At 42.8% G+C, this 14,250-nt stretch overlaps 1 protein-coding gene and 1 long non-coding RNA gene across 2 annotated transcripts; one reads left to right on the top strand and one right to left on the bottom strand.

Annotated features, from left to right (window-relative positions):
* Positions 1-7,246: 7,246 nt before the first annotated feature.
* LOC107304945 lies at positions 7,247-8,884 on the bottom strand. Its single transcript, XR_001551011.2, has 3 exons — positions 8,330-8,884; positions 7,748-7,889; positions 7,247-7,558 (listed from the first exon to the last, which is right to left on the bottom strand). It is a non-coding gene; the product is annotated as an uncharacterized LOC107304945 (long non-coding RNA).
* Positions 8,885-11,350: 2,466 nt separating this feature from the next.
* LOC107304905 lies at positions 11,351-12,798 on the top strand. Its single transcript, XM_015840931.1, has 2 exons — positions 11,351-11,699; positions 12,353-12,798. The coding sequence occupies exons 1-2, from the start codon at positions 11,351-11,353 to the stop codon at positions 12,796-12,798; spliced, it is 795 nt and encodes a 264-aa protein (XP_015696417.1).
* Positions 12,799-14,250: the final 1,452 nt, after the last annotated feature.

The following is a 14,250-nucleotide window of genomic DNA, read 5'->3' as shown; positions in this document are numbered from 1 at the left end:
AATGATTTTTTCTTCCCTCGATTCATCATCATTAGCAGGGCAAAATCTACACGAAAATGGATGAGAAACCGAGAATACGTATCATCCACTAGTTTTCGAGGCAGGGAACAGCAAGCCACGGGTAACTTAACCACGGCAGCAGGTTAACCAGGAAAATGGTGACGTCACAGGGCCGCGCCGCGCCGGGGAAGGTGACGTGGAGGCATAGCTCACAGAGCAACTTCGTGCAAGCAACACGGTTAACTCCCTCTCTCTTTGGCCTCCCTGTCGCCATTAACATGACAAATACAGAGCTTGGATTGGAATAACTACCCAGCCAGCATCAGGAGAGGCTTGAGGGCTTATACCTCCATTTTTATCCAATTTAAATCAAAATTTAATTTTTCAACTTTAAGTTTGTTGTAGATCTTAAGATTTTCTTTGTCACGGTTTATCTCTTAGTGTTGGCTTTTTCTTCTATAAACATGTATATAAAAGTTCCATACACAATCTTTTTCGTTTACAAATATATCATTTGATCTTTTTTTTTCCTGAATAAGCCAAACAATCACCCTGGAATTACTTATCTTGCCCATAGTCAAATTCGGTGACTTTATTTTTTATGTCTTGGATCATTTTTACCGGAATAATTAACTTTTTGCTACTCTTATAAATGGCGCTAACATATTTGCCACTAGGCCCACATGTCCTAGACACATGAGATCCCACGTGTCATAGACAGCGGGTGGCAAATATGTTATGTGTCATTTCTAATTTCTAAGAGTGGCAAAAAGTTAAATGTCCCCATTTTTACCCCCCACACGGCCGCATAAGAGGTAACTTGTTCAGTGTTACTACTACCTTTTATGGCATCTAGATGCACATGCCAGTCTATGGTGATTAGATGATGCCAACCCCTGTCAAACCCGGGTTTCGGACCTGTTTGGGAAGCTTCTCCTAACTGCAGCTTTTTCCAGAAGCTGTCCCAAACGGTCCACAACTTCTTAGAATCTATAGTTACAGATTCTGGAAAATAAACTAAGAATCCAAAATCTGAAGAAGCTGGGTTTAGAAGCTTTTCCAGATTCTCAGAAGCTGGCTACAAAGCAGCTGCTTCTCAGAATCTAAAACTCCCCAAACAGGCCCTTCGATCGGAATGACCTCAACCACGAGTACGGCAGCCATGCATGTTTTTATGAATTTATCGACGATATTCCGGTAAACTAGTGCTCCATCCGTACCATATTATAGGACTTGGTTTATGTTCTTTACTAATGAAAGATTTTTCTGATATATATTTAATGCTATAAATGATGGATTTTAATACTACAAAATTGAAAATCTAGTTTAGAAATGTAAAATAATGAATTTATATATATAAACTTTATTAAAAATACGTATCGTTTATTAGTTCGAGATACTTGTGTATAAAAGCTGAGGAAAAACTGATAATTTCTGAAGAAAAGAACACACCCTTGTAATATTTTGATAACGTCAAACTTTGTAAATATTGACCAACAATTAGTTAAATTATAAGTATATCTAGTGTATGAAAATCATACAAATATATCCATCTTTCAAAGAGCTTTTATAAAATATCGGTTCTATAGAAACTAGAATATATCTTATTCCGTTATGCGTAATTAGACGAGTCTTTCTCCATATAAAATATGCCCCACGATTTTGTACGGAGTAGGTATGCTACAAGAGGAGCACCAGCATGAGAAAATGTGGATCAGAGTGAGAAATTAAGTGGCGTGAGTATATTATTATTCAATGTTACATTTGAGGAGAAATGGGGACAGGATTAAGCTTAAGTTGAATTGCCCAAGCAACAGGTCCCCTTCAACCCTCCAAGCGCTATATTTCAATAATGCAGATTGCTGACAGAATGCCCACAAAGAACACATGCTGGACCAGAAATAGGAACCCCACCAAAATTTTTCTCCCCAAGCAGATGCATGATTTGTTCATTCGTCGATTTGCTGTCGCGAGTCGGCATCGGCTCTGAACCTGACCCCGACCGAATTCCATGAAACATTGAGTGTGTCCTGTGGGTTCTTTTCAGACCTATCTAGCTTGATGACTTGATCACTGGATCAGGAGATGCAATTTTGCCCCCTCTTAATTAATTATCTCCCTCTCACTAATCACAATGTCTGTCTCACCTGATGCCATGCTTCCATTTTCCTTAAACAAACAGCAAGTGCATGCAGCCCAGGGACTGCAGGCTAGGCTAGCTGCAGAGAACAAGCAAGGATGCAAAGAAAAAAAGATAGTATCTATCAGCAGCAGTAGGTACAGACCAATCATATGAGCAGTGGTGAGCTGAGGGAGATCGATTAATTAGCTAGAGTGTCCTACATTTCCTCTAACACAAGCCATTGCCATTGCTACCCCCAGGTACGTCCTTCTCCGGTGCTAACGTAGGAAGCCGGAAACCGGCCCCGGTCGAACGATCCATGTCGCCATGATCATGATCGATCGTGATCGTGTGTGTGTGTGTGTGTGAAGGTGTGAACAGTTGTGTTCATCACTCGTTTTCTGAATAACTTCTGAAAGCTAAAGACTAATTAATATGTCTACTGCTACTGACACTGCTTCTCCTTCAGGCTTCTGCCACTGGATCAACAATCTCTGATCATATATTGGCTGTGGTTGTGGTTTGGTTGGGTTGGGTTGCTTTCTCGATTCTCTTGTGCAGCAGATTTTGTCAATGCCTTTGGAGTGCGGGTGCCTCTGACTTGTGCGTGGTGAGACCCTTGCCCATGAACTGAAGCAACGCTGCACTGCATTTGCCAACCTTAATTAATACTGATCCTTGAGTTGATTACTACTATCTTGGCCTAAAAAGATGGCAAAGGATCAGTATGGAAGAAAAAAATATCTTTGCTTGGGCTGATGCCTTCTGTCCCCAGATAAGCAGCTAGGACCCCGGAAACTGCATGCCAACCCCCAATGATTTCATCCGCTTAGGCCGCCTTCAGCTCGGCTCGGTTAATTAGGAGTTAGGATCTAGTCACTTTTGGTGATCAGGACATGTAAACCTCTCCAAGCTAAGAGGTAGTGATTGTTTTTTGATTAGTAGTGTGTTTCTGAACATGTGTTGAGTATAAAGGACTCAAACTTACCTGCATGTTTGGCAATGTTAGGCAGCCAGGCTTCTTTTGCCTGCTAGCTTGATAAGTTGATATATACTATATGTGCTAGTGGCCTTAAATTAGCTTTCTTTTTCATCTCAGCTTTGGCCAAAGCCTGAACATTCTCACTCCTTTTATAAGTCAAGTAGGCTGCTGGTTACTTCTGGCTGATTCAGTGATTCTTTTTTCAATTCAGGAGGTTTGCATGGTCAGGAAGCCTGAAGTTTCAGAAGTTTTCAGAGATTAGCACTGAAATATCCTGCCTGTGATTTCTGTCCTGAATGCAAAAGTAGCAAGCTGAAAAAAAGTATAACAAAGTAAACAAAGCAGTGATCAAGCTGTAGAAGACTAGCAAAAGCATTGCTGCATTGCTTGATCACATTGATGTGATGTGATATGTCTCACTTTTGGAGGGACTTTCTTTCCAGGTGAAGGTTTTATGGTCTTGCTTGGTCACAGCCACAGGCATGGCACTTGTCCATCAGTCGTCCATGCATGCATGCATGGGCTTGATGATGATGATGATGATGATGATGGTAAACCAAGGGTTAGCTTTCCTTCTAAGTTGCTTGCTTCTTCAGTTGCTTTTGTTTGGCAGCTGAGGGCCATGAACATGAAGTACAGTAGCACTAAACTCCATGTGCTGAAGGCTGCTGCTGCTGCACATTGTATTGCAGCACGCAAAATGCAGATCTGGAACAGTAATCCCTTGTGTCTTAAGAGAGAGCAAGGAAATATAAGACGGAATGATTAGCTTCGCTGCCGACCATTGTTAACTTGGATCACAAGTTCTTCAGCTGCAGTAGTCATAACTCATACATGAGATCGTGAGATGCAGAACACACTTCGTATATGATTTTTTTTTTGCCTGCAAAATGGAATGAAAGATTCCTTCGTTTATATCAACACACAATTAATGCAGGATCGAAATACGTTCAAGATGACCACCTCATCACCGTTTCATCTAAAAATATAAGATCAGTTTGGCGATAGGCCCCTCTCTAGGTAGCTTGCGTTGGTGTGGTTGGCGCGTGGGTACCGGGTGTGCACTTCCGTGCATAACCGCCCTTGACATCCTTGTGTCGAGTCCTTTGTAATCTTTGTTTTCTCCTTAATCTTAATAATATTTGGATGACCTCATCCTGTCATCCCAGCAAAAAAAAATATATAAGATCATACTGGAACACCATCTTGTCATTATGCCATCAACTGAGACGCTAAACGTTCTGAAGTTGTTCATCTGTTCTTCACAAATAACTCCCGATAATTGCTAATAGCACTTTTCAGCTACTTCATTGGGTTCTTGCCCTGGATTATTTGCTTCATGCATCCATATCTCCCCCCCCCCCAACCCCAAAAAAATAGTGTCATTTTATTAAGTTTATTTATTGCGTTTAAATCTGTCGTTATAATTATCTACAATAATTTGGTCAATAATTATATCTCACGGAAGCAGTGATCTCCATGGCCGGCGGAAAACGTGGCCCATCCACCCGTATGGCCAGATTTTCGGTTCACGATTCCGGCCCATTGTATTTATGGGCCGCAATTGAGGCCCATATAATACTACGCATGGAGAAGATGGATCAGCTCCCGAGAGATGGGCCATATGGGCCGGAAAAGTCCACATCTCGCTTCCAATGCCGGAGTCCCCACACTTCCTCTTCCGTGTCTCTCTTTCTTCTCCCCCAGTCTGTATATGGGCCATATGGGCATGGACGAACTACCGCGTTCGCCTTGGAATAAGTTCACCGAAGGTCCCTTAACTCTAAAACCAGAAATATATACCCTAAACTCGTATAAACCGTTAAAAAAAAAAAGTCTCTCGGCAGTATTGACTCAATTTTTAACTGTTTCGCGGACGTAGCATATGGTGGGTCCCACATGTCAGATTTTTATTTTTTTTTCTCTTTCTTCACTCCTTGCGCGCTCTCTCTCTCTCTTCCTTTCTTCTCTGTTTCTCTCCCGTGCTCTAGCTCGTGGGCGGCTGGGACGCAGGTGGCGACGTGGGCCGAGGTGCGGATGGCGGGCGGGAGGCGACGACCGACGGACTGACCCGCAGATGGCACCCTGCACTTGTATGGTATGTTGTATTGCTGTGTGTGTATGTATATTCAGCTGCATGCATGCCAGGCATCTGCACTTCTGCAACGTGAGTGAAAGTTGTAGATAGACAAACGGCGATGGCCAACCGACTCTTCCACGTGAGGCGCCTAGCTTGTCTACTGCTTCTTGGCTGTGGCCGTACGTGCTAGCCGCCACCTGCTAGGCTGCTACGGGTGGAGAGGCGACAACGACGGCGATGTGTCGGCACTTTCGTTCATCGACAAGCTCAGGCAGATCGTCATGCCGTCAGCGGCGGTGGACGGGATCCTCGTCGGTGAAGATGACTATTGCGACACCTAGCGACTCGGCGTGGAGACGAACAATGTGAGGGACTAAGGGAGTTCACAACGGCGCTACGCAAGTGCGACAACTACATCGATTGAGAACTACATGCGCGGCCACCACTACCGCCGTGACAGCAAGGTTGTCGTTGATGACGCCGTGAGCCTCCACCTCTCGCAAGAAATGCCACCTGGGTGTTCGACGTTGATGAGACCGCAAAAACACCACCCGGGTGCTCGACGTACGTCCAAGCGCGGGTGCCAGCTACACGGCCCGCCCGGCACCGGCAAGACCAGCCTCATGGCCGCCATCGCCAACCTTCTCGAGTTCAACGTCTGCCACCTTGAGCTCTTGCCAAGGAAAGGCCCTCGTCCTCTCGTATGCGCACTTCGTTGCCGGTGAGAGATAGCTGCACGGAGGGCGGAAGAAGATCGCTAGAGGAAGGGCAGAGAAAGCTCGTCGGAGGGAGGTCATCGTCGTCGACTCATCATCGCAGCGTCACTGGAGGGAGACCATCCTCTCCCCTGCGTGCGGATTGAGACGAAATGAAAGGAAAGAAAAAAAATAAGAGAAATGAAGGAAGAAAATAAAGAAAAAATAATTAAAAAAACCTGCCATGTGGGCCGGCACGTAAGTGAAACTGGACAAAAATTAGAGATTACTGCCGTGAGACGTTATCTGAACGGTTTTTATAAATTTAGAGATACATATTTCTGGTTTTAGGGTTAAGAGAACTTGGACAAATTCGATGTTAAGTTGAAGGACTTTGGTGGACTTGTTCTGTTCGCCTTTGACCACCTATTTAGAAAAAAAAGTGCACCAAAGATAGTTAAACTTAAAGCCATCAAGTCGAGTTTTTTTTCATCCTTAACCTAAATACCATAAATGTGTATACCTAAACTTGTATAATTCTTTTAAAAAAAGTCTCTCGACAGTATTGACTTATTTTTTAATAGGTTTTACTAATGTGACGTACGATTATTCCTACCTATCAGGTTATTTTATTTTTTTTTTCTTCTCTTTTTTTTCTCTTCTCTTCTTTCCCTCTTCTCTGTTTCTATCGCATTCTGGGAGCGGGTCAGCGCGCGGCTGCCGCGGGCGACGTCGCCATGCGCTCGTGACCTCCCAAGATTTGGAAAGAGAGGAATGCTTGTGTTCAATAGACACATAAGCTCGGTCGACACCTTATTTAACGACACTGGAGATGAGGTTATCATTTGGAAGGAAGAAGAATTGGAAGGAAGAAGAAATTTTTAGGACGCTTTTACGGTACCCCTACTCAGAGACGCAGTAGTGTAGTAGATGCATCACCACCGTTGATTTTAATGTGTATTTTTGTCATTCTCTTAAGTAAAGAGATGGATAAATTAGTTTTTTCTTTTATTTGCTAACCGGGCCAAGATTGGGCCTCGGCCAACCACACGGCCTAGAAAGAAACAATCGTTCCCGTAGCCGGCCTCGTCTCCCATCTCAGCAATCAGTATATAATAATGCAGGCGACGACGTGATCAACCTCACCTTTATTATTATTATTTTCCTTTTTGTTGATCATGGCATTATTCTCACATCTCCTGATGTCCACGTCTGTAGCCTCGATTAACTAGGTCGTGTTTCATAATTATGGATTTACGATAGAATTCAGTATCGTTTCCCTACTTTGAACAAACAATAACAGATTGACCACAACAGAGCAGCCAGCAGGGATGCCCAATAAACACTATACAAAGTATTCTTTCACGCTATCACGCATTTCATCACACAATCTGCAGAAATAATTTACAGCAGCAGCACAATCTTGTTTGTTGAGCCAAACATCATATATACATCATAAAGTAATTACAACCAACATGGATTGGTTACACAAATACAATTCGAAAACCAAATGTGCACAAGCCAACAAATACAGCCAGCTGCTTTACCTAATTTGTTTACAAAATGCAAGACACGGTCTCCTTAAACTCCTGAATAATTGGAACAAGCAGAAAGTAGGGTAGAAATGCAGGACGTGCAACTATTTTGGATCTCTGAGAAAGGTTGACGATGTTCTTTTGCTGAAATGATAATATCACATTAGCACGAAACTTACAGTGTTCTTTTACTGCTTAAGGTAAGGTAAGATTCAGAGGATAATTTCTGCTTCAAGTACTGAAAATTGGGAAAATACAGCAAAGAAAAATAACAGTGACCAAAAAATTTGCATTCGCCCATATAACCTACAGTTAATTTGTCAAAAAGCAAACCTGGGCTGTTGTTGCTGGCATAACCATGGTGACATCACCCTCCGAGCCTGAGCAAACAATTTTGCTAGTCCTCCCAGTGGGAGGCCAATTTCTAGGATTGGTTACATCTGTACTTTACCTCCATTTCAGCAAGACGAGCGAGCTACACAAACAAGCATAGCAGGAATCAAAATTACGCAACTGTCTGGCAATTGAATACACCCTGCAAACCCACCATGTATGGCACATTACGCGACTGTGTGGGAGGGAGTTTAGTTCAGGTTTCTCAATCCAGAAAATTAGCATATGACCATATCCAAGGTCCAGTACAGAATTAATCAGATCTACAAAGACAATCCTCCCTAGATCTGTAAAACAAAACTTACATCCCCAAAAGTTTATCACGCATTGCAATTTTGGCAATTGAAATCCGAAGAGATGAAATCAACTCATGATGATACGACCATTCATCCATCAAACACGATCAATCCATCATAACTTAGCAATGCGTAATGCGTAGTGCGAACTCTAGCCTATAGCAACGCATTCATCTAGACGACAGCAAACAAAAAGATCCCAATAAAGCACCCGAAGAAACTGCACCTGGATGGATCAGCGTTGGCAGCTATCCACGCCTCGACCATGGCCGCGCCGAACGAATCGGCCCCGCCGGAGCCCGCCCCCCCTCGCCATCGTCCGCCCGCACGCGGCGAGGTTGGCCTGCGTGGCGATCCATTTGAGCACCGTGACCCCGTCCTCGAACGCGGCGGGGTACCTGCTCTCCGGGGCGAGCCGGTATCCCACGGGCACCACGATGGCGTTGCAGAGCCGCGCGACGCGATAGCTGAATAGGTGGGTGTCCGGCGGCGGCGAGTGAGTCAATCGGAGTCGACGCGGGTGCGGCGTCTGACGGCGACGCCGTTGATGGGGGAGCAGCTTGCGACGGCTGCTACGGACCGACGGTCGTCGGGCGATCGGACCAACGGGAGTCCACGCGGGAGCACCATCTCATGGCGTCAGCGTCGATGGGGGAGCGGCTGTGAACCGGTGACCAGACGGCGACGGGACCGGCGCACGGCGGCGCGGGATGGCCTCCTGATGGTGGCGGCGGCGGCATCCTGTGCTGCCCGACCAACCTAATCCTCATTCGAAGGCTTAGCGCTAGGCCCTTCAAACACTCGCAAATTACAGTAATGCCACGATAATTTTTACCCATATTACCCTTCTACTGCGCTGCTACATAATTTAATCATCATCTTATTAACTTATCTAAGCCAAGCCATTAGATTAATCTTAACGGACAACTCACATGCATCCGAGGATACCTTCAAAAGAATCCAATTTTTAGGGACGACGAGCACTAAGCTGCGTTCGGCCAGCTACCCTCTTTTTCCACACGCACATATCCGTACGGTTAAACGGCGTATTTTTTATAAAAAAATTCTATAGAAAAGTTATTTTAAAAAATCATATTAATCTATTTTATATTTTATAATAATTAATAATTAATTAATCATATACTAATCTGCTACTATGTTTTCCGTGCCATCCATAAGTTAACTTACGACTCCCTGACCGGCCTAACTTCCTTTTCTACCCCTCTCTTTTATCTTTTTACTTTTGCTATTGATCAAACGTTTGAATTTTTGTTTTTATGTCAAACACGCGCATAATGCATCGGTTCAGGATGGCGTGTATGGGTTTTTTTTGACTTATGTGCACGTCTTTATATTATCATCCAACAGCAATAATCGGATTTGATCGATAAAATTAAAATTTTTAAATCTTTGATCAATAGGTACCCTTATCTTTCCTGTCCGGTTTCGACTCGTGAGACCGGCACCTCGACAGCCTCCTGTCGATCTTGACAACATGTGAGACCGGCACCTCAACAACTGCACGCAGAGGAGGTTTGTTGACATGAGCATGATAATCGCCAAGATATTCCAGATGCAGTGAAACCATGCATATCACTCCAATAGTTTTTTTCTCTTTAAAATTATTTTACTTCTACGGTGACATTTTGATAGTAACACCAGTGGGTTTCTTTAGTCCAATGACGAATGATTCATAGTTGAGTGCTTCAGGTTGCAACTTGTTTCAAACGCAATCATCCATTGGTGCTTCTTGAGCCATCCTATTCTCTGATATAAGTTGAGGCTGAGTACTTTCCATTGGCAATTATGTGCAATTATCTATTGGTTTCTCCTTGTCCCGTCCTATTCTCCGATATGGTTTCTATGGGTGATTCCTTATCTAAATGAAGATGACCAGGGGACGATAAAAAATTTATAGTGTCTGACAGTTGACAATAAAGGAGATAATTTTTTTATCTCAACAAGACTGCAGTGAAGTTTGACATTGTTGTAATAGTTATGCAAAGGGCCGGTTGAGGTGCTAATCTTAGTTGCTCTCATCTCACCATTCCTATGAGAAAGAAAAGGTTAGCCAACCTATATTATAACATCTACGCTGACCGATGAGGATGAATCTAACTAGACTTACCTCCGAACGGCCTCAAATCAATAAATAGTGGGCATCTTTATTTTCGTAGTACGCAAATGTGAGGGGTGTGTTTTTCCCGGTAGATGTCACTCTCATTTTAGACTTAATTGATTTTCATGTCGATGAAACGATTTGAGAAGCAACTGACGAAGGTAGCTCCATGGGGTGAAATTTTATGGTCAATGAGAGGTACTACTAGATAAAGAATAAAATAATTCGCGTGAAACACTCGTAAACAATGGTCAGACCCATAACCCGTTAAATGATGATGTTGGGTAAGCTTAAGCCACATGATTTCGCTTATCTTTACACTTATAAGCCAAAATTTAAATTTTTTATATGATTTTCATCATATTTTATCTGATAACATGGTTTTTTTTATCGCGAAGGACACGTATATAAAAGTTTCGTATATGAACTATTTTTTACCACCTTCTAAAATGTAGCTACACGTAGAGTAGTGCCAAGACAAACTTTTAAAATTTAACTATTAATAACATTTTTTAAAACAAGAAACAATCACGTAAGTATTATGTTAATATATTTATCATTAAACAAACCATCGTACATGCAACATTTTTTTATTTAAAATAACATTTTGAAGATCGTATCGGTACCTAAAGCTAGTTATATTTTAAAATGGATGAAATACTGTTAACCCTTTATTTTCTTTCCTTTCAAGTTATTAATTTTTATACCTATGTTTAACCGTTCGTCTTATTAAAATTTTTTATGTAAATACGTAAAATTATAATTCATACTTAATTTTTTTAGTAATAAATTAAATTATAAAAATAATTAGTTACTTTTTTTTGGATAATAAGACAAATGGTGAAACGGTCCAATATATATTTAAAGATCAACTATGTCTGATGAGAAAAAAAGGACGACGTACAAATAACCAGAAGCGAATCAAATGGCGATGTATCGTGCTCGCTCGCTCGGAGCTGCCTATATATTTCGCGCTCGTGGCTTTCGCTCTGCTGTCACGTGAATGCAAGTACGATCAAGTCGTCTACTCGATCTGCAGCCTCCGCTGGTGGCCGGCCGTCCCTGTCGTCTCCGGCCAGGCGACCCTCCACCGGCCGGTCCGTGAGACCGCGTGCTCGCTCGATCGCCATGGCGGATCCGACGGGCGCGCGCAGAGCCCTGCGAATCCTGCGCGAGGCGTCCGCCATGACGCGCGGCAGGCGGGCGCGGATGCTACTCGTGGCGTTGGTGGTTTTCGCGATCAACTTCGCGCTGGTGATGCTGCTGGCGCGTATGGCCAGACCGGCGGTCAGTCTCGGCGCCACGGTACGGCCGTTCTATGAGATAGAGGAGAATTCGACCAAGTCGGCATCCGGCGGTGCGGAGGGGAAAGAGCTGTCGCTGCCGCCTCTGTGGAAACTCCACATCACAGGGTTGCTCTTCTGGGATGTGTCTACGGTTGTGGCAATTTTCTTCTTCTGCAAGTGTTGTCTTCCAGGTGTTCCCTTTTCACTTCCCGTTTAATTTCCGAGACGATTAGCGGACAATATTATGTCTGAACAGGATAAATTATAAAGCAGATAGTACTAATTGGTATCATCCGATACTAGACACTGTGTGGCGAGTGGAGTGCGGGAGAGGCACATGCTGAAAGCGCGAAGCCGGCGGGCACCTTTCTTTTATGTTCGTCTGACTAATTTTATTAAACTGTACCGTTGCAGAATGACATCCCATGCGTAGCTTTTATGTTAATTTCCATACTCACGGTAGTTCCGTAGGAAACATATCTACAAATCTCATTAGCTAGGATCTAATATTTTCATATCCATGCTCCTATGTACTAACAAAAGTATCCACATCAACTCAACATATTAAAATTGTTAATGTAGATTGAACATTTTAACGATGATTATATAGCGATCGTTTTTCAGTTTTTGGATACAATGTTCAACTCTTCATCTTATTTGTTTTTTAGATAAATATGTTTATTGTTATTATATGTTAAGACGTGAATATTACTTTACGCGTGATTATTTTTTTTCCAAATCTCTATAAATTTTTCAAACAAGACATATCGTTAAACACTGAACATAGAAACAAAAATTAAACGAAGGTAGTATATATGCTAACTACATTCATAACCTGGAACAGGGGCAGGGCAACATAGCTTATGGAGTCAGTGCACGAGCGTGGCCATGGCGATAATCGTGTGGGAGGTCACGTCCTCCTTCGCATCGGGAGCCCTGGAAGCAAACGGGTTCCAAGACCTCTCCCACAAATTCGATGACATCTTCGGCTCCGGGTATCTTCTCACCGCCGTCGTCATCGCGAGAGAGGACGTCCTTTGGTTTAGGGCGGTCGAGAGGGCGTGGGAGCTCGCGGCCCTCAGGATCAAGGACGTGACCGCCATCGGCGTCATGGTTCTTCTGGTGGAGGCAGCCCTGGACCTCCTCTACCGCCTCGCGTGGAACAATCGTCTCCGCGAGCGTGAGGTGATTTTCTCCCTCGTCGCAGCCTTGCTCCACGTCGTTATGCAGTCATTCCTGTGCTGCATGATCCTGGCTCTCTACAACGAGGGCAACGGACACGAAGACTGACACGCCCATCTCTGGGAGATGAAGAACGAGGTTACGGAATATATTATTCCCCCGTTACATACTATACTATAAAACTTTTTGATCCGGTCTATATTCATATGTATATACAAAACATATACATTGATACATGGTTAAATCTAGATAAACTTATAAAATTTTATAATATAGGACAGAGCGAGTAGTGACTAAGGTTACAAGAAGTGTGCAAGACGGAAAGTTTTGCATGCTATGCTAGATCAGGTTGATTCAATGTATAGTTCATAGTTGTATGCATTGAGTTGTAAGAAATTGTGTACGTTTATGTGTTCAAGCAATACAAGCACATGAAATTTGCCCCCAAATTTCTCTCAAACATTCCAGCATTCAATTTCCTTTCCTTCTCATTTCTGTTTCTCGCCGGACGAGCTGCAGTGCCGGTGCGGCTGCTTGATGTCAGGGTAGACTTGCACGAGCTGGTTCGAGCCGGCCATCGAAGGACAGAGGTGGTGGGGAGCTGGATGTTGCCTGTCCTTCCCTTTTTATGCTGCGATTTATGTAGGGAAATCATGCAATTGTTTTTATTAAAAAAGTTAACTAATAATCAAGTACCAGGATTATTCATATGTTCTTACCTCTAAGGAGGTAGGACGGAGTACCTTAAAACAGCCCAAGCTCGATAGGCTACTACCATTAGCTCCTCATTCCTCACAATCAATTCCGGAACAACGACCTCGGAATCCTGTGCAGCAATGGCCTCCCTCAATTTTCTGAAAGCCATCGACACATAGGCCGTGTTCGTTTTGAGGGAGGTAAGTTACTTATCTGGCATAAAAAACATAGTAATAGATTAGTAAATAAATAATTAATTATTAAAAAAATATAAAATAGATTAAAATAATTTTTAAAACAACTTTCATATAGAAATTTTTTGCAAAAAAACACCGTTTAGCAGTTCGGGAAGCGTGCGTGCAGAAAACGAGAGGGTAAATTAAGGTGGTGTTTGGGAAAGACTAAGGGGGTGTTTGTTTTTACGGGCTAAACTTTAGCCCCTAGTCACATCGGATGTTTAGATACTTATTATAAATAGTAAATATAGTCTATAAATAAAACTCATCCATAATCTTGGACTAATCCGTGAGACGAATCTAATGAGCCTAATTAATCCATGATTAATATATGTGATGCTACAGTAAACATTTGCTAATTATGACTTAATTAGGCTCAAAAAATTCGTCTCGTGGATTAGCTCACATTTATGAAATTAGTTTTTTTGACTAGTTCATATTTAATACGTCCAAACATCCGATGTGACATGGGGCTAAAAAGTTTAGCCCCATCTAAACAACCCCTAAAACTTTTTAGTCCATGTTACATCGGATGTTTGGACAGTAATTTGGAGTATTAAATGTAGACTATTAATAAAATTCATCCATAATCTTGGACTAATTCGCGAGACGAATCTATTGAACCTAA

Source organism: Oryza brachyantha, chromosome 9 (genome assembly GCF_000231095.2).
Source record: "Oryza brachyantha chromosome 9, ObraRS2, whole genome shotgun sequence".
Lineage (NCBI taxonomy): Eukaryota > Viridiplantae > Streptophyta > Magnoliopsida > Poales > Poaceae > Oryza > Oryza brachyantha.
The sequence above is the reverse complement of the archived record's forward strand: the minus strand, read 5'-3'. Positions and strand labels throughout refer to the sequence as shown.